The 21,161-nt window shown below is 39.9% G+C and overlaps 1 protein-coding gene across 6 annotated transcripts; it reads left to right on the top strand.

Annotated features, from left to right (window-relative positions):
- Positions 1-6,356: 6,356 nt before the first annotated feature.
- On the top strand, positions 6,357-20,840 carry ranbp3b (RAN binding protein 3b). 6 transcript variants are annotated; one of them, XM_030402894.1, is made up of 18 exons: positions 6,416-6,457; positions 8,783-8,838; positions 9,076-9,114; positions 9,222-9,258; positions 9,347-9,424; positions 9,533-9,604; positions 11,989-12,054; positions 12,261-12,353; positions 12,556-12,665; positions 12,948-13,067; positions 15,017-15,117; positions 15,223-15,298; positions 15,387-15,483; positions 17,517-17,644; positions 17,741-17,861; positions 18,600-18,742; positions 19,256-19,451; positions 19,655-20,840. In XM_030402894.1, the coding sequence occupies exons 6-18, from the start codon at positions 9,553-9,555 to the stop codon at positions 19,696-19,698; spliced, it is 1,347 nt and encodes a 448-aa protein (XP_030258754.1). In that variant the 5' UTR covers positions 6,416-6,457; positions 8,783-8,838; positions 9,076-9,114; positions 9,222-9,258; positions 9,347-9,424; positions 9,533-9,552; the 3' UTR covers positions 19,699-20,840. The 6 variants fall into 6 exon arrangements, with proteins under 6 accessions (XP_030258750.1, XP_030258749.1, XP_030258753.1 ...); XM_030402890.1 differs by lacking the exon at positions 9,076-9,114 and having other exon boundaries at positions 6,357-6,457; positions 17,520-17,644; XM_030402889.1 differs by lacking the exon at positions 9,076-9,114 and having other exon boundaries at positions 6,357-6,457.
- The last annotated feature ends 321 nt before the right edge of the window (positions 20,841-21,161 follow it).

The raw sequence follows: 21,161 nt of genomic DNA, 5'->3' as shown, positions 1-21,161 counted from the left end.
ATTATAGCCCTTCTTTGACCCTTGGAGCTGACAGGAAAGAGGAAAAAACAGCTGGCACTGGTCAATGCTTTTTATTATTGTCATTATAAAATTAATGAGGCAACATGTGTCAATTAGCCTGATGTTACTTAAATCAACTCTGGCAAAGTGTGATAAATGAATCACTTGGGAGTGGGAGTGTTTCCTGACAAATGTGGTTTGTGATTCCGTGCTGTATAAATACAACTGACTGGACTTAACTTGACTCTTTGGCGTATGAATCGTCAGTTGTGCAGAATCAGATGTGAAGAATTCTTCCTTTCGTTACATTGGGTTCTGACAGTTGAGAACCCTTGCACTGAAAACACTTGTCAGCGTTGCCATATTGCGTATCCGTCCAAAGCTTTTCCTTTTAGTTCCTGCAAACAGGCCACGGTGTGCTTTTCACAGAGATTTTAGCTGAGCGCTCTGTGACAGATATTAATGAGCCTTGAGTGCCTGAGTGGACATCTGATAGCACTGTTCACTGTTTGTACTCTTACCAACACTCACATCCAAACACCCTGCTTAAGGTCAATGAGGCGTTTCACGGGCCTGCCCTTCCCATTCCCTATCGCCTGCAGGATACTGGGGCTCACTTCAGTGTTTACTACACCTCCACTCACAGAATGGATGGCTGTGCATTGTACAGAAAGAAGCTGAGAATTCATTGCTCCTTCCTATTGCCACCCAGGCTCATATAAATTTGGCATGCTGCGATTTATTCACAAGTTGCCTCAGTCTTTTTGTGCGATTCTAGTCTTGCTCCCTGCTAGCAGCGTGGCTTCCGTCACAGCACAGCATGAAAGAGATCTTTACGCTCGTTGGCAAAACAGACCATAAATTCAACATTAAAAAAAACGATAGAGTTGGCTGTGATTTTCTCTGTTCCTGGTTATGACTGCATATTTGAAATATCCTGATGGATTAATGGCATTTAATACTTGTCAGAGGAAGAATGGTCCACTGCCAAGGGTACCTGGACTGAGGCCGTGCGATGATACAGTATGTTGCCTTCAGCATTCCTTTCAGTCAATATGATGCCTTGTGTAATACTACCATTGTTACTGTTGGTGTGCATGCACATGAACAAGACATGTCCAAGAAGCCATTTATCCGTGTGTGAGAAACTTTATGTTGGCACATAGAACAAAAAGGCTGGAGAGGAGATGTACACAGAGCTGTCTCAAAGCCGCTGTAGGCTGAATGATGACACTTATTTAACATTTACTTGTGTTGCAACCATCCATTTGTAAACTGCATGTCCCCTGGGAGGGGTAAATGGAAGCAAACCATCAAAAAATAATTTTCCGGTTGTCATATTTCATTTTATACTGATTATGAAGCATCAGAGGGTGGTTTCCTGGTCGGGGGGATGACAAACGGAAAAGTCAAGGAGTTGTGAAATCAGTAATTTCTCCTATGCTGGGAACAGGAACAAGAAAATAAGTCTATTTTATTGTCAAAGGTGTCTGGAGATAAGTTAACGTGATAAGTGTACGTTGGCTCTGATTGTTTTAGGTTAGGAAACATCATTAGGTGAGGTTTTTCACTCTTGGAATCATTAATGTAGAGAGCACTCTTAATCACAATCCAGCCATTACTTTTCAGACACTATAAACAACATGACATAGAGATAAATGACAGCCACAAGTACATTCACAGGAGATGGTATCATTACTTCTGTGAGGGAGTGTTTATCCTCATGTGGAGAGTTGAGATTGCGACATTAGACCCCAACTGATCAATCTTTAGAGTGAAGTAGTTTTTATTAGTGATGGGTTTTTTTTTGTTTTTTTTTTAAAAAGGCATAATATGTAACATTTGTACATTATAATGCCTAAAAATAACTGGACTTTTGTTAGATATTTTGTTGTAGTGTATTTGCATTATTGCACATTATTTTGCTTGTCAATAGCTTCTTAACCACTTTAGTTGCTCTAACTTCTGGGTAAAACATGAGATGATACATCAGAGAGTTCGGAAGATACTCAGTGAACTAGCTAGCTAGCCACCCCATTGTTTATTGTTTGTGTTGTTTACTCATGTCGGGGAACGACTATTCATTTTCACTGACAATGGGTGTTATTGAACAGTGAAATATCCCATGACGCTACTTCCAGACATCATCAAACTTCTTCAGTCCCAAGTCCCTTTTTTAGGCAAGACACTCAGCAGCCATCTTGCCAACGCTAATTTCAGGCTAATTGACCTGGCACATATCTGAATAAACAAGGTTATAGCTTCACTTTCAATGGTCACCGTGTCATATAAATAACATCACTTGTCAAATTTGATACAAAACCTCTTACAAAGTTTGGCGACTTTGTGCTTACTGCTTACTTCCCACGGGTTGCACTTGTACTACACTTTGTGTGCACTTTGTGGCTCAAATACAGAGCGCTGTGACATCACCCAGTCAGCTCATCACAACAAAGCTCTTAAAGAAATCTAGGTTTAATGTCTATTGTTTAAATCACCTCAACCTTCCTTGGATATCTTTTGCAATAGCGTAATATCATCCTCTTCCAAGTATTTCCAAAAAATGCTTTGTACAGAGGTCTAAACATAGCATACTCATCGAATAACATAGCTGTCATTTGCCAGCCAATGCAGAAAGTGGTGAAACTCTTATGTAACAAAGGATTTAGGGGTTGCGTTGGTGTATGATTGCGTCTGACTTATGATACCGGAGGTCCTGTCCCTTATGAAACCTGTAATTAATTCTAGTTTTTAAAAAAAATCCTTAACCATAATCAGATATTGCAGACAGAAATAATAGACTTTGTGGTTTTCCAATATTAGAATTCTTTCCGGCATCAGGATGGAGACACACAAAAAAAACTACGTCTCAGTATCACTGGCAAATTGTGATAGACGTACAGAGCACACTCCCACGCCACTGCAGTGTTGTTTACAGAGAAAATTCACATGGGTATGAATATTTATGCTCATTTTATACCAAACGTGGGTAAGTTACTCTTTTTGGAGCTGATCTGCTGCACTGTTGTGAGTGCAGATTTCAAGCTACCATTTCCATTTTTATTGTAAATGTGCTGTATTTAGCACTACCCAGACACTGTGTTCTTCAGGTCACACTGCTCAGATGATAAGATCAAATATCATACCCACTCAACAAATAAGATGGTTTGTGGTTTTGTGGAAGAATGGTTGTGTCATAATAACCCCTGTTGTTTTCCAGTGGAATTCCTGTGGGGTTTCATCTTTAGATATTAGTTACAATAAAATGGAAAAAGGAAGCCTGTTACATAACAGAGGGTGTCGGAGGTGGTCTTCAAAGTTGCAGCGTACCATACACACACCAGGAGGACAAAAAGCCAGCTTGTGATGGATTCTGAAATTAGGTAGCCATTTGTACTATTTCAACAATGTTACAGAGCCTGTTTGGGAATCTGCTACACTCAGTGGGGATATTGTCAAGCACAACAAGACAATCTACAAACATTCAGCTCGGCTATGATTATATTCTGATTTGAGTCAAGCTCCCTGGCCTACGACCAATACAAAGATGACTCACTGGTTTACAGCGGACATTGGACATTGGCTACACTGATAATAAGAAGAAGTGAAACTGTTATGGCTCGAAGCACAAGCCAAGCTCTCCTGACAGACTATGGCATTCTTTGGCAAACAGCATAAAACTCAAGAAGTGGCTTGTTTGAGATGTGCCTGAAGGGGAAATTTGAAGTATGATTCTTTCTGAAAACATTTGGTTGGTATTGTGCAACACAAACTCTTATGAAATGTGCTCTACGCTGTGTTCCTTACCCATAATTGAACTAACAAGACAAACAACTGGTTTATGTTTATGTGTGTTCTTTACTTGCCCCTGGTTTTCTGACCAACTTGTTTCTTTATCTGGCACATGGTCACTTTCTTATTTAAACATTTTAAAACATGTTTGTGTTGGAGGTGTTGCTTTGACCCTTATTCCACTGCACAGAAAATGTTAAAGGAGAGGATGAGAGACAGAGCCTGGCAAAAAAGGGGTTTTATTCCTCAACAGAGAGGAGCTACGATTCAAATGATAATTATCTCATTATGTCAAGATAAGATAATCATCTCATTATGCATAGATGCCGGTGTCATTTTCTATTGAAAAAAGGTTAACTCTCTATTTACCACCAGAAAAAAAAGGTTACAGAAAGGTAGTTAGGTGTTAGGGTGTGTGATAATGGATTTCAGTTCATCAGCTCATTCACACGTTAAAATAATGATGTTCTCCTAAAAAATCTTGAATCTCAAACATTTTTAATAGAGTACATTTATATGATAAAAATTTATAGGATTTATTTAAAACCTCGAGAATTTAAAGCATGCAAAGTCATTAATTTATGTTATGTTTGTTATGTTACATTATGTTATGTTTAGGTATATTGTGTTATGTGGGGAAAATGTGTATAAAAGTATTCGCAAACCTTAATAATTAAAGGCACTGAAAAGTATACATTAGTATGTTATGTTATATTATGTTAAGTTACATCATGTTGTGTTAGGTTGTGTTGTGTTGGAAAATGTGTATAAAATTATTCAAAAACCTCTAAAATGTAAAGCGCTGATTCATTAGTATGTTATGTTATGTTCTGAATAACATTTCTGAAAAAGCTGATACAGACTATAGTATGGGATGTTTATGTGTAAAGAAGACTCACTACGTCTCCAGTTTTCAGTACTATTTTCCCCTCTGGTGGCAGGTTAAGGGAACCGCATTGGCTTGAAAAAAAACCCACAGGCCAGTCAGCTCAGACAGTCTATAAACAACACAGAGCTGTTAAGAGATCCATGTTAAAACAGGTGGGTTTGATAAATACGTCAAGCAATAATGTGCAGAAACCACTGTGAATTCGGACTTGATTCCTAAATGTCTGAGCAGGAGGCACTCCTGGCTCCGATCAGAGTATAGTGGCCTTCCCGTGTTTACAGTTCTCGGAACCAATCAGCACAGCAGAACAGCCCATCGATGCTTTCATGTCTGATTCACAACATAGCAAATGTGGCCTCTATAAAAGGTAGCGCACCCGTAAAAGATTAGAAAGAGAGCGCAAGCTGGTGTAAACAATGCTTGTTTCAAAACATTCAGAAAGGCTTATGAGGTAGGAAATGTATTCCCCATGTGTGTTAGACCTCAAGGATACACACATAAGTGTTTTGAGTGGGAACAATGGCCGCCACTAAAACTCATAAGATTTTCTTTAATCAAATCTGTTTTGTAATCGCTCATTCTTGAGCCATTTGCCAAAGAACTGTCAGTTTTTGTTTTCACTAATTTCTATTGTGAAAATAGATCTGAAACCATCACGGTGAACATCACAACCATTTATTTTTATTTTTTTAAATTTCATAATTGTCAGATGAGTTGTTTTTTTCTGACAGTAAAGCACAACTCTCCTGTAGACTTCAAAGCTATTAACATCCTCACTGTGAGGTGGCACTGCACCACCATGTGTATAAATGCAGACATGATTATCAGAAAAACAATCTGAATCCATGAAATATGAACTATGCCTTGTTTGTGTACCTTCATATCTCTGGCTGTCATACTACATACCACCACCACTACCTGTTGAGTAACATTTCTGGAGAAGCGTGCAGAGCTACAGCTGCAACTGGAAAGGAAAAATAAACAAGAAAGCTACATCCATGAATGGAATGACTCAATGGGGGAAGGGTGTAAGAAAAAATCCATTGGAAGAAAGACACATTTCTCCTCAGTCCATTTTATATATAATGTATAAATGTACTTTATTACTTATTTATGACCCACCTTTGCCGTTGACTCACCCTCCTCCCTGTGACGTACCATTGTAGTACTTATCTTCGCTGCTAAAGCTTGAGTATAAAAAATAAATTAAAACAAGTTCAGCTTCTCTTTCAGGTCTCATTCTTTGCCGTCCAGAGGATACTCTGTTGAGCCATAATAAAAAATCAGTCATTGAAGATCTGTCTCTTCTGATTACCCCCCCCCCCCCCAAAAAAAATATACATATTGCATCTTGAATTAATTTTAGCTGCTCTTTCCAAGGATAAAGGAATCTAACCTTATTCATATTCCTTTTTTGACCTCCTGTGCAACCTTATCACAGCTCCGGACACTTTTTAAAACTGTTAGCGCAGCATGGTAACGTTATGGGCCTTGAATGAGTCAGGCTATCCAAACAAACTTTAAGCTGCTGCTTGGGGATGCTAAAGACACTGTTTTCAATAAAGAAAACATAAACATAGTGACAGACATGTAAAAACGGTATCTTTCTGGCATATTGGAGGGCACTGGAGATGAGAGGGGGTCGCTCGCTGCATCAATAAACGGCGGCAATGTGCTCGCCGCCACTGAAACATCTCTGCCTCAACTTGTATTATCTGCGCGGTGGGTTGTGGGTGTGTGAGCGTCGAAGTAAAATGGCGGACTTGGCAAACGAAGGTGAGTAAGTGGCAGTGTAAGAAAAACAATACTGCTTCTGTGTTGTTGTGAACGGCGCCTATACATTGTCTGCACATTTGATTGCTGGAATTCAGCTGCTTGGCCGCATGTTAACTGCGAGTTCAGGAGCTTTATAGCTTCGCGGCGTTCATTAGACTACAACGATAGCAAGCGGGCTAACAATGCTAACGACTGGGCTGCGGGTAATACCTGGAATGCTTCGGAACGCCCTCGAATGCTCCCTGTCACTAGCTGGCTTACCTCCTCACGCTAGCACCCGGCTATTTATAGGCTGTGTGTTTTGCCGTTTGTGGTTAGCTAAAAGATTTAATGTGAGACTAAACCAAAGCTTGCTAGGCCAAAGCGGAAAAGCTCATATGTGAGCTCGGTGCCAGTAATATGCTGTGTATTGTGATGAGAAACGTTCACAGCCCGACATCATCTTGTTATTTTATGCAGTTAGCACTCAGTTGCATGATTGCTTGACTTTCATTTAGGCGCGCAGAGAGAAAAACGTCAGTTAAGAGGCGATGCTTTGGTTGTAATCACTGCTTCCTGTGTGCTCTCCATTAAGACTAATCAGACATGTTTATCATTGTAATGATCCGTTGACTACGGGAGAAATTGGTGAGAATCTCGCCTTTGCTTGTCAGGCGAGATGACTCATGCGGGATGGAGCGAATTAGCAAGCTAACTATAGCCAGTAAGCTAGGCTACATTCGGTGCTTAAGGGAACAACTGGTGGCGCCGACTATTTGCTGGAACGGGTCATATGGTGTAAATGCTAGCTAGTTAACATACGCCGGGAACATCTCGGGTTGCTTGAATGTCTTATATGAATAGCAGTGTTGCATGCTGGAATTGTTGCATTCAATTGCCAAAATAGCTAACTGCACGTCACAAGGAGATGCAAAGCCTGATGTTAAATATAGGTCACACAACATGTTCACGTTTTCTGCCATTAAACGCGCTCCATACATAAACTGCGTGTATTAGCAACGACGGGTTGTGTTAGAGATGGTGCACGTCAGTGCAGTAAACAATCGTGGCCGTGTGCTGTCGGCTACTTTGCTTTTACCGCATGCCTTTATGCCCCGGCAAGGCTCACAACGACAACGATGCTACACCTGCTCAGTCTAATAGGCCCAACCCAGACGGAGGAAAACCTTTGTCTGCTAACATTATAGGATTACACATCTGAGAGAGGTTACAGTGTGAAGGTAGACGCGTGGTGACATCAGTTATTACCTGGGACTGCGATTGGTTTTCGTGTTTTGATCATGACAATGGCTTTTAGCAGCAACAGCATCTTTGGTGATGGTCTGAATAAAACCCCATTTTTGATCGCAAAAGTAGCTATAGGTGCTGCTTGTCCATGTGGAATGGCTGAAAGTTGGATGGTTGTTTGATATATGGGTATATACTTAAGTTTATTTTACATTTGGCTGCATTGTTTCTGTATTTTAGAATTATTCAGATTAGGTGAGCATTATGCGATCTAGGGCTGGCCAATGTATATCATTGTAGTGATAAGAGACTATATACCATCTGAGATTTGGATACCGTTATATCATGATATGGCATAAGTGTGTTCTTTTCCTTGTTTCAAAGGCTGCATCACAGTAAAATCTAATGAGTGCTTTTGAGGACATTTTCTAAATCTGTAGGTATTTATTGTGTATAAAGCCTAAAAAATCATATTATTTTAAGGCCATACTGCCTTAATGTGATCTAATTTTTTTCTGGTGCTACTAAGAGGATTGCATGAGCAACTGTTGTATAGACTGGTGAAGAGCTGATTTAATTTTACTTGCTGATGATCACTGAAATTATGCATCGCTCAGCAGTATTCTTTCGAGACACCAGATTGTTTTCACACTGACCCTGGATGAAACTGACATTCAAATAAACTGTAGGCATTTGTGTTTTACCCCACGGGAAAATTCATAATGGTGGAGGTATTTCTTAAGGCAAGCACCGCAGGTTTGTTAACCAAAGATATCACCTGATATACCATCTGTGAAAAATTGGATGTCTATGATGTCTAAGTTCACCTCTGGATATTTTGGATGACTTTTGGGATCATATGTGCAATACGACTTTGGTGTTTGATTTAGTCCTTAATGATTATGCTTTTAGAACTAGCTTTATCAAGACCCATGTTGTCACTGGCTTTTAAAGAAGAATTTCAGGGCCATGAAATGAGTAGCCCATAGCCTTAGCTCATTTATTTTCCACAGTAAACTATGAAGAAGATCCAAACAGACTGGATTACTTACTACACTTTGAGTGCTTGGATGACTAGCTTACATCTTCTCTTAACAGACAAGCCTGCCATAGCGCCCCCTGTGTTTGTTTTCCAAAAAGATAAAGCACAGAAGGTAAGTTTCTCTATGTTATTCAAGTATTTGTTTAAGCTGAAGCCCTGTATTATGATTTGCAGACTTTGTTTATTGAGTCTGGACTGCATTCTTTACACATTGCAGAAGATTTGGTAAGATCAAATCTCTGACCATTTGCAGGGCTGTTAAAAGTCTTGATGACATTTCTAAATCTGGTGACATCAGGTACATTTTGCTTGAATTGATACCGCTTTTTAATGTTTCCTAATATTTCAGCTCCAGACTGAATACCACTGAGGTCAAGCAAAATGCAAAGTAGTGTTATTTTTTGAAGTGACCGTATTCTTTTAAATAATATGAATGACCAAGACTACTCTTATGGAATTAATATAAACTAAAAAGCTCATTGTGTTCTCTTGTAGCGATCTGCAGAGGGCTCAAGTGCAGAGGATGGAGAAGGTAAATCTAAATGTCAAACCATCTACTTTCTTTGGTAATATTATCTTTCTCATAGATTTATTTATTAATATTTTGTCACCATTTCCAGATTCAGATAAAGACGAGGGAAGCTATATCCCCCCTGTGAAAAGGGAAAGGACCTCATCGTTCCCACCCCCACATTCTGGTAAGGGCACGTGTTGACTAAGCAGAGCATTTGTGTATTCTTGGTTCTTGCTTGTGGTGTACACATTGATTTGTATGCTGAGTGCAATGCCTGTTTGCTACTTTGCAGTTCCCAAGAACAATGTATTCATGCCCTCAAGTTTCTGCCAGTCTCCGACTGGGAACTCTGACTCTGAGCCAGGTGAGGCATCTAGACCGCCATTAGTTAACCTTCACAGCTTAAAGGCCCCCTGCAGTAAAATTTTACTTTCAATGGTTAGACATATCAACAAACCTGATAAATTGACTGGGATTGGTAAAGAATAACTTTTGCATTGATTGCGTGATAATTTCTGAACATGTGGTAATGATTCCTTATTTCAACCCATTAGTAGCTGCATATAAGATGTCAGTGAAGGTTTGCTTATTACAAATGCACCCTCTTTGATCTGACCAGCACCAGTTAACTCACATGTTGTATTTATACTTATGAGCTAAACCGCTAAGTATCTCCTGCGGAGATCTGACATAATTCAGGAAATGGATGGAGGAAAATGTGCAGTTACAGAATGCACAGCTCAGCTTACTACTTGTGTTAAGCTTCTGGTTGAGGTTTGGTCATTTCAAAAGAATTTGGTCTTCTGCTCTCTCTCTCTTATGACTGCACCAATGGTCTGTGGCAGTTTGTGTCATGTGTTGCAAGTAAAACATGCAATATGCCCAGCACAGAGAGGTGAAACGTATTTGTTGCATTTGTTTGGTTCATTTAGTGGTTGGTATTAAATGAAAAACAAGTGGCTAAAGATGAGCTTCTCAAAATTACTAGTAATACAGGAAAGACTCCTTGTGGGAACATTATGACCTTGTATGACCTGTAGTCATGCCAGTACATAATGTAGTTCTGTTCTGGATTATTACTATTTGAACTGCAAGGTTCAGCTGGGAAACAAATTCTTAGTTTACAAGCCAAATTTATGATGGCAGTATTGGGAAGAAAGTTAAGCTTGATATTGGTAGCTACAGATGGTTTATTGTTGTAAGATGCCATAGTGTCATGTGCTGATTGTTGGCTGCAGTTTGTGTAGTGCTACTGAACATGTCAGAGGAAAGGCTTAGATCGTTTTGTTTCACACTGGTGGGCCCCTGTGTCTTATCTTGCCCTGTATAGAACTTACATGTTTAATAGCCATTCCCACATTAGTCGTTTTGTATTTGTGAAAAAGCATTTCGTTCTCCTGAAAAAGAGGAATAAAATGTTGCTTTTGGTTTGTGTCTCAAATTGCTGGTTATCCTCTGTGGGTCACACATACAGTGTACGGCACAGTTGGTAGTATGCTGTTCACCATTTCAGGCAGAACATTTGTTTTACTTCACCCTGAGGATTTCATTGGAGAAAGAAATGCAAAACCGATAAAATGTATATAAATTGTCGATGAGGCATCTCAGTCATATATTTGAATGTACACAAATTCACATTACTTCAAAACGGGCTGTAATTTGCACTGTTATACAGGCAAGATAGAAATATGGTAAAATCAAAACTGCAGTGGGACTTTAAAACTGTAATTTGTGAATTATTTGAAATTTTTTTTTTAATAAGATGTCTTTTTTATTTTTTGCTCCGGATTACTTGCCATTTTTGGTTGCAGAGATGATGTCACCAGTTAAAGGCAGAATGAGTAGGAAAAGTGTTTGGACTAACTTGAAAGTAATCCCTATCAATCATCACTTGTGACCCACTGAAAGTGTGTAGATATTTATCTGCAGAGACACAGACCTATGCTGTTCTTTTCTCAATATGCTGTGTTTCTGGGCAGCAACCTTTAAAAGTGGGTGTGTAGCACCCAGCCAGTAACCAATAGCAGGACTATTAAAACAGTAACCAGGTGGTAGCCTACTTTGGGCAGTGTTCTGGCAACTGCAGTCAGGGGGTGTGTAATTCTGGTGTTGTTGAGCCGGGAAGGAGGGGCAGACCCTGTATATTTACAAACCACAACAGACGAAGCCTACTCATTCTGCCATTAGAACAGCTTTACAGAGAGGAAGGGGCATCCACTTGAGCAAATGGACAGCACAATTAATTACCATTTTTAGCATATTATGTAAAGCATAAATTTTGAAGTGAAAACAAATATGAACAAGCAAAAAATCAAACACCAATCGATCTTAAAAGTATGTGGTGATTTTGTTGATTTGGTTAAATTGCACAGTTTAGTTTGCTTTTATCATTGTTTTTCTGTCCATTGCACAGCTTGACACGGTAGTGAACCTGGGAAAATGAGGATGCACTTTTTGAAAGTGCGTTCAGGTTTTTGCATTAGCACTGATTAGGGCCAGGTCATGTCAGGCTGATAAAGCCACCGAGATGGAGATTCAGTGGTAGAAATAGATCAGAGGCCCTAGAGCCCGCCATGTTACTGCACAATAGTTGGATTGCAACTCCTGAGGCTCTATAAGGGTTGCTGTGGTAACGGGCCCTTTGGTTAGAAAGGTGCAAAGACTGAAGGAACGTACCCTTCAGAAGTTGCTGTGCGACTCTTAGATCTTTTTTTAATGTCTGCCTTCTCTTGTGCCCCGTCTCACCAGAGGAGAAGCCTATGGGATTCCGTTTAAAGCCACCAACTCTCATACATGGACAGGCACCAAGTTCAGGTTGGTGTTTGAAGTCGAGCGCATTTTTTGTGTTGTTTTTCACACACCGACTTTATTGAAATGGAAAGAAAGACTTGAATTTGAACCTAGCCTTGCACCCTTTTTATATGCCCCCTTTTTAGAAATGGAACATCTCAACTTAAACATGTAGACACAGAACATCATACTGTGTTTGAAAAGTATGAGACAAGTTGGTTCTATTTCAGGTGTCCCAAGTCAGAAACCTAAGGAACAGCAACGCAGTGTCCTCCGCCCTGCAGTTCTCCAGGCACCACCCTCTAAATCACATATAGAGTCCAGTGAGTGCAGCTTAGAAATATTCTCAGTCAACCTATAACATCTTTTTTTTTCCTGACTTCTCATTAAACGTTGAATATTGTTAACTTCCAGAGTTTGTTTTCTGCATGTGCCTTTCACTCTAAACATTCTTCAGCACACAGAAATAAACAAACACAGAAAAACCCAGTAAATGATCTTTGTCCTTTCTGTCTGTTCATTTAGATTCCAGTTGTGGAACCAATGGTGTGAAAAAGTCATCAGATGGGGCACCTGGGGCCCAGTCCCTCTTCCTGAACAACACAGAGCACTCAGCCTCCTTGGCCAAGTCACTGGTTAGGAGTGGCTTAATCTCTGCGTATTATAATCAAGGGCTTGGTATTAAAAAAACAATGCCAGTCAGTTCAGTACAGGCTTTGTTTAAGACACCAGAGAGTGTGGGAAAGTATAAAGCTGTGGGTAATTTACAGAAGAGCTTGTTTTCATGTACCTTTACATTTGTTTGTAAATATGCTTTTATTCTATTAAAAACAGAAAAGTATTGTTGGAGAATTGCCATATAGAAAAAGGTATATAAAGCTGATCCTGTGCTTTTTTTTTTTTGGTTCCCATTTCAGAAACATGAAAATGAGGAAGATGGAGCAAGTGGTAACAAAGATGGAGGCGGAATAGAGAAGAAGGAGGCAGATGTAGCAATATCTTTTGTGTTTGGTCAGAATATCAAAGACAGAGCAAAGGTAGGTTGTTTTCCACTCTTACACCTCTGCCTGCCACAGTGAGCGTGCAAACTTGAGGCGAGAATGTGTGACCAACAGAAACACAGTTGAATGTGGCAGGCAGAGAAGCAGGAGGGGTTCTTTTTTTTAGATGAGTCTGAATATTGAGTTGCCTTTTTATAGGACTAGTGCAGAAATATGTATTCCTATAGAAAAGTGGGAGGTTAAGTAGCTTTTTCATGGATGGCCAAATGACGCTGTGTTTGAAGGTGAGACGTCAGGGATATTTAGGTTTGTTGTGAAATCCGATATTCCAGGGTATAATTGGCTGTTTTTGACTATTTTTGATTTTGCCATAATATTTCACCTTAAAAACTATTTACCTTGCCTTGCTTGGTGTCATTATTTTCAGCACAACCTCACATGTGTGACTGTACAGTTATTTTTTCATTTTGACAAACTGTTACAACACAATGGACCTTAAATTACAAAAAACATAAAATCCGAGTAGATAAAATTTAGATTTTTTACTGTGAAAACCACAAATATGTTTAATGAACTATTTTTGTTACTTATAATGCAAATATATAAATTGCTGTTTGCTAAAAAATTTTTGAAATTTACAAAGTTATACGTAGTGATATGTTTCCCCCAGCTCCTTCCTGCCTGCTGAACATTCAGCAGTCTCCTCAGTGTTTTGCCTCATTAAACAAAAAAAGAAACGACTCCACTACACACTAAACTAAACACTACATAACACACTAATGATACACTCCAAACATGCTTAATGTCACAAATCTCTCAAAACTCGCTATCTCTGTCACTGTCCCTCCAACAACTTCCCCCCGTTCCTAAGCAACCAAATCACGTAGTTTGGCATTTAATTTTGTGATCCGTTTTGACCGTTTCTTCCTGCACCAAATGCGCTGCAAACGTGACCGCAATGTTCGCGAAAAAACATAGCGGACATTATTTATCATAAGTCCGGTTTTACTTGGCCTATCAACACGATTTAAAAACTGGTATATAGTTTGAAGGCACCTCCAACACATACGTCGGAACCGAGACTCACAGAGGCTGCGGCTTGCTGCTACGTCATCTTAAATAGGTCACGTGACGCACTGGCACGTCCGTCGACTCAGGAGGAGGTGGGGGTGGGGGTGGGCTTGCAGCTAGCTGCACACGAACATCCACAGTTTGTTGTCCTTGCGTATCCGGATCTCCTCAGACCCGAACAGACTCAGTCCTGACTTGTTTAGTCTCATTAATCCACAACAGTCAGTTTAGATGCACAGAACAGGACCGAACCGCCGGCAAAATCCCGGTCCAGCTCGCGCCCTGCAGCTATAAATCTGCTTGTTTCTTGTGGTGTGTCGTGGAGTCGGGCTCTGCAGTGATTGGCTCTGGTGCGCACTTGGCTACGGTATGCAGCGATTGGCTCTGGTTCGCATGTGACTATGGTGGCTATGGTTAGCAATGCTAGCGGAATTCGTAAAGCATTTCTGAAATAATTTATTAACGGTATCATTGTAGTCCAAACAAATCCGACGTTGCACACCCTTGAACTACGCAGCAGCCATGTTGAAACTCTCAGGTCAGTCTGATCCTGATCCACAGAGATATTTGAGGCACACATACAGACAGAGATTCCTTTTGTTTAGTAACATTACAAACAGATTCTCAGTTTCCTTGCTTAGAGAATTTCCAGTTGTGTTTTGTGATTCCATTTCTTGATAAGAGGTGCATTTCCTGTGATGTTTGTACAATCTCTAATATGTTTTTTTTATGATTTTGTATGAGGATGTGGTCAGTCTGGAGCTGTTGTGAAAAAAATGTTTGGATATGATTTCAACAATGAATCAGGATTTGCATTAACATGGATTAAAATACCTTTTTTCATCTTTCTTGTTTTTTTTGGTTGGTTTCTGTAGGCATAACTCCACATTTAACTAATTTGTTTGTTCCTCTAGTTGGAAGAGAACAGTACAGAGGGCAAGTCAAAGGATGGTGTGCCACTGGACTCTCAATCAGAGGGCACTAATTATTTCTTACAGTACATCTCTACCCCAAGGTAATGAAATCATGTCATCCTTTTGAATATTTATAGCAATCCTCTTCATTCATGTTTAACTTCCATCCACTCACTAATGTTTATTTTACTTTCCTGTCCTTTCAGTTCAAAAAATGCCACAAACAGTACAGACAGTGGGGCAAAATTTGTATTTGGGCAGAACATGTCCGAACGAGTCCTGGTAAGTTGGAGCTTGTTAAGTAGAAGTAGAAATCTCCTAATGATTGCACTTTGAACGAGTGCCAATGATCAGCTTTGTTGTTTTTCAGAGTCCCCCAAAGGGTGAGTCCTCAAATGAGGAAAATAAAGAAGTTTCAGTTCCCCCAGCTTCAGAGCCATCATCACAGGAAACCACCCCAGAGAAGGGTAAAGACACATTGCCACTTATTATTAAAAGCATGTTCATGTTCGACTTGATGACTGATATTTTGTGACAGTCACTTGGCTACATTCAAGTGATGACAGCTAACGAGAAAAACAAGACCTGGGACAGTCAAATAAGCAGTTCAACAGATACACTCACTGAAGCAAGGATACATTTATTTATGTAAAGTCTATTAAAGTGAAACTCTTGCCAAAAAGTAACCGAGGCTTTATTTGTAATTGAATATGAGTCAAACCTTTGTGTAAATGCATAATTACGACGAAAGAGGCACTTTAAGATTAACCGTAGTTTCGTTTTCGGGCAAGCTCATTTTTAATGGAATGCAGGGGCACTCTTACGCTATTTTTAAAACACTAAGAAGGCTCGACACAACGCGAAACTTTGCCCGTAGTATCACCAGGGTCTCTACACATGAACAAGAGCATTGAAAACATTGTTTGTGTACGCAGAGTTTACTAAAAAAGTTTTTGGACAACTCACATTAGCAGATGTTTGCTCTGCCTGCTGCCATCCTGCCAGCCGAGAACCCCGAGTGCGACCTAACAGGCAGGAGAGTAATGGTGGACCTCCTACCTGTTAGGTCGCACTCGGGGATCAACACCTTTTGTCTGCCATGACGGCGGCGCGCCAGAGATCCAGCTCCTACGGTGAGCCGTTCAAAAACCTTTTTAGTAAACTCTGTGTACACAATGTTCTCAATGCTCTTGTTCATGTGTAGAGACCCTGGTGATACTACAAGTAAAGTTTCATGTTGTGTCGAGCCTTCTTAGTGTTTTAAAAATAGCGATTTTGATGCTAGCGTGCCAATGCCCCATTCACTCCATTAAAAATTTGCTAGCCCGAAAACGAAACTACAGTAACTCTTAAAAGTGCCTCTTTCGTCGTAATTATGCATTTACACAAAGGTTTGACTCGTGTTCAATCACAAATAAAGCCTTGGTTACTTTTTGGCGAGAGTTTCACTTTAATATCTGCTTCAACTGTTGTTGGGCACATCTCAAATCTCAAAGTGCAGTGTTTATTACACCCACAGCTCTTTATGGAGTGCTAATCAAACACATTTCATATCACTAGTGATACATCGCACATTTCTGAGACAGTTTGTCTATTAGGACAATCACCCATTGAATTTGACAACTCAAGGAGTAGTGGTATCTTTTTTTATTTGCAATGTCATTGATATAATCATATCTCGTGACACAAAGTTAAGTCTGACTCTAGACTGCATTTAAAAACAGCACCTGTTGACCAAATCAGATAATCACAGTCCCTGTTTATTCTCAGCAAATGCTCCCAAACAGAAGGCGCAAGAGAAATTTATTCCACATCTGCCCAAAGTGTGAAGAAAAAATAATTCAGATGAGAAAATACAATCTGCTTGTTTTTAGGAGAAAATCAATACATTGTAAATGCAAGACAAGCTACATGACCTGACCCAATAAATGTTTACAAAGTTAGAGGTTGTGTCTATACTACTCTTTGCAAGTAGTTTGTACCGTGTAGCTCTGTTTTGGAGAATGGCATTTCCTTTAGTTGGTTTCAATCATGAACTTGTGCTTTGTATCCAAGGTCGATGTGTGGAAACAATTGCATGTTCTTATGCGAAACATACAAGGCTACGTTATCTACAGAGATAATGCTGTACATGCATTTATTTGTGGATTTCAAGTTTGTTTCAGTGACTCTTTGTCCAGGGACAATGAAAGGAAATTCAGCTTTTCATGGCTGCTACGTGCACAGGCATTTATTAATGTTGGCTTAGCACTGAAGTGGCTCTTCTCTGCAAATGATCTGCAGCAGCCTGTGCAGCGTCTGTGTTAAGTGATGGAGTGCCAGCCTGGGTGCTTCATGATCGCCCTTCAGCACCAGCTAGCACAAAATCTACTGCGCAGAATGTCGTTTGTGTGTCAGAATAAAACATCTTCAGAGTGAGAGGAGACTCTCAAACATCAATTTTTGATAAAAGCAAATACCAGTAACCAAATTTAACACTCACAACTGTTTTTTATTTCAGCAGTGAACAGTGTGTCAGAGTCTTTGGAGGAGTCTGCAGCAGCTTACACCAAAGCCACAGCCAAGAAGTGCATCTTAGAGAAAGTCGACGTCAAAACTGGAGAAGAATCAGAAAGCAATGTTTTACAGGTAGATTATTAGGTTATTTCTTGATTTAACACATGCAGTAAATAAATATGGCAGAAAGAAGTTACATTCTTGTTTGTCATCTCTTTCTTACTTCAGATGCAGTGCAAGTTATATGTATTTGAGAAGACTGCTCAGTCGTGGATAGAGAGAGGTCGAGGTTTGCTGAGGCTCAACGACATGGCATCAACAGACGACGGCACGCTACAGTCTCGTTTAGGTAAAAACACCCACCAAATCTTCATGTGTTCATGGAAGTTTAAAAAGTATATTATCAACTTGCTGTTAAGAATGTGTACAGCTTAATTCATTCATGGTTCAGTTATTGAAAAGTGCATAGTAATGTTTTAAGTTGAATGTTTGTGCTAGATATGGGATGAATAGATAACACTTTCAACTACTTGGTTGTGCTTTTCCGTGCCACTGTTATTACAATACCTGACTTTGAACACAAGGGGGAGCCACTCCTCTGTTAAACATTTATGTAGCCTCGACACCACAGCATGCTGTGAAATACACTAATGGTGGAATGTGAAGTATGAAGTGTTTGGTCATCAAAGAAAGAAAATCAAAAGAGGACAAGGCTTTACCGAGAAGTGGATTTTCTTTCACTTGTATTTTTAAAAGGATTTTTGTTAAACCACAACTAATTTCAGACCAGAACTGCATAGGTAAAAATCTTAACACTGTATTTATGCTGGTTAATACACATATATAAGTAGTCTTTTTAAATCATGGCAAATAAAACAAATCCTGTCACCTTCGAAAGGACACTTGCTGGCACTTTAGGACTACAGTTATTCCTCCTATTAAGAGTATGTCATTTATCCTTCTTAAAAAATAACTCGCAGAGCTGTGATCATAGATTCAGGTTAGACTATCATGGACTACAAATAACAGTCAAACAAGTGGCTGCTTAGGCCTGTGGTTCATTATTTTTGTGTTTAAACCCTTCCAGTGATGAGGACCCAGGGCAGCCTCCGGTTGATCCTCAACACTAAACTTTGGCCCCAGATGCAAGTGGACAAGGCTAGCGAGAAGAGTGTACGAATCACTGCCATGGACACAGAGGACCAAGGGGTCAAGGTCTTCCTAATATCGGTATGTATTGCCATACATTACACTAGAGCAGGCCATAAAAATAATGTGTGTGTGTGTGTGTGCTGGTGTTATTGTAACTATTCTGAAGAAGATGAATATTGTAACCGATTTAAATATTCAGAGTCGATATGTAAACTCAGCATTTCAACAATCAACAACCCTGTTGAATTTGCTGGTAGTTGCCAGAGCCAGGTAGCTGTCCTGAGTTATAACAGTCTCATAAACTTTGGAGGGTGCAAAGATACTGAAGCACGAAATTGGAATTCGGGCCTAATTTAAGATGGGCTCATCTTCATGACAGGCCTATATACTGTATTTTCATATTCAGTGAGAAGCATTACTGCTTCCCGATCTGCTCCTGTTTTGCTTGAATTGATGCACAATTGTGAAACATCTTCATGGAGCTTTGAGTTGCTCCACTGATCACAAGATATCAGTTGTCTAATGTAAGAAGATGAATTATGTTGTTTTTGTTGTGGCTGAATGGTCTGTCTCACTTTCTCCTCCCTTCAGGGTAGCTCTAAGGACGTAGGTCAATTGGCTGCAGCGTTACATCACCGTATCTTAGCCCTGAAGAGCAGGGCGGAGCAAGAGCCTGAGACTCCAACAACAACCATCCCTGAGGCGGAGGTACCGCAGTCCAACGAGGACGACAGCGATGAGGAAGACAATGCCTCTGCCTCAGCTTCCGCCTCCACTCCTGCTACAAGTGAGTGACTTTCATCCTTAATGTGTGTGTTTCAACATTCCCTGTTTTTACTTACTTAAAAGTCACATGAATATGATCATATGGGGTGTCGGTGACATTTGATCCTGCATTTTGCAACAGTTTTTTGTTTCGTGATATACGTTCACGCCACAGAAACAAAACAAAAAAACCCTTGCCAACTTGCTGTCACTTTCTTCCTGCAGGTAATTCAGAGGGAGGAGAGAGCCAGGCAGCAGGAAGCACATAGCGTCACTCTTGGACAGCCTGCTAAGATGCTGCTGTTGAGGCATTTTGCTGTAGGCATCTCCATGGACACCCCTTGACCAACATGGGTCCTCCAGACCAGTACTTTTGGATATTAGAAGTCTAGCTCCAGGAAATAACCCCTTGTGCCGGAGTGTCTCACCCAACTCGTGCAGTTCATCTTCTCTGCATTCAGCGTAATATCTGGAGTCTTTTCTTCCCTCCCTCTCCTGTTTTGTGTTTTATTTTTGTTTTCGAGTATTTTTTCCTCTCCCCGATAGCAAAAATAAAGACTTCAAAGCTTTGGTTTGGGACTTTTCTGCTCATCATATTGATGAGTGTAAGGGTGTATTCCTCTACATTTTAAAGTATGGCACATGTTAAGACTGCAGTTTCTACTTTGGGACCTTTTTACTCACTCTACAGTTGTACATCTGGACGCCACACATCCAGAGGAGCTTCATTCACAGTGTATTTGACTAGTCATGAGTCTATTGTTCCTACATTGAGCCCAGCCCTCCTATTACCCCCATCCCAACCAGTGCGTGCGTTAGGTTTTGGCAAATGTAATTTATTTTGGATCATCATTGTCATGAGGCATCTCAACACATATGTGCCGTTTGTGTTGGCTAGCCAAGACCACTCATGTTGTCATTAATAGCAGTTTCTTATATTTCCTATTGACCTATATTATACTGAATAAACAAGTGAAACAATGCGACAATGTGACTTAATTATGTGAGGACAGAAGAGCAGAAGGATTCACTTCAGATTATTCTCTAAATTAATCAGATGCGTTAGTCATTCACTTTGTGTTTTTTTATTTCTTTTTTTCCAAGTCAAGAAAATCTAAGTCATCAGTCTACATTCTGCATGTAACTGTTATTTCTTTTCTTTTCAGCATCCCAAGGATTTACTGTGTTGATACATATTTTTTTATTTTGAAAATATACAAACTTTTTATCCATTTGCATTTGGAAAACGTATTGGAATGAAGACTTAACTTCATGTGTGGAAAATTTGAGTGATAACTGTAATACCTTTTTTGAATGTCATGTACATTTGAATATATTATCATTTAGTAGCGCACCATGTTTTCTCATCTCCAACTGCCCCCTTTACAAAATAAACCATTTTGGACTGACATCTGGGATTGTTCCTTCTGACGCATGGCTCTCTGTGCAAGATACAAACTTTAAAATCCAAAGTCAGAGTAAGATATCAATGTGCGGTATTCTTTGACATTGTCTTCTGCGGCTGTATTAAATCAAAACAACAGCTTTAGACAGGGAAAGGGCTTCATCTGTTTTGTATTCATGTGCTGGATCTGGCCTACAGGTTGATGTATGCTGTGCTCTGACTGCTCTGAGCAGGAATCGGAGCAAAACTTGCTTATGTGCAGTGTGCATCACGCCCAAGGTCATGAATTTTTGATGCATGTATCTATCAAAACAGCCTGACACAATC

The sequence above is a fragment of the Sparus aurata genome, chromosome 21 (genome assembly GCF_900880675.1).
Source record: "Sparus aurata chromosome 21, fSpaAur1.1, whole genome shotgun sequence".
NCBI classification, from domain to species: Eukaryota; Metazoa; Chordata; class Actinopteri; order Spariformes; family Sparidae; genus Sparus; species Sparus aurata.
Note: the sequence above shows the minus strand (reverse complement) of the source record. Positions and strands in the feature narration are given on the sequence as shown.

What these genes read in the sequence shown, in the direction of transcription:
- ranbp3b (XM_030402891.1), top strand. Translation starts at nt 8,704, where the DNA reads ATGAAGAAGATCCAAACAGACTGGATTACTTACTACACTTTGAGTGCT. An exon ending in ACATGTCCGAACGAGTCCTG is followed by an intron (nt 15,299 to 15,386) that starts GTAAGTTGGAGC and finishes GTTGTTTTTCAG; the next exon opens with AGTCCCCCAAAGGGTGAGTC. An exon ending in TCAAGGTCTTCCTAATATCG is followed by an intron (nt 18,743 to 19,255) that starts GTATGTATTGCC and finishes TCCTCCCTTCAG; the next exon opens with GGTAGCTCTAAGGACGTAGG.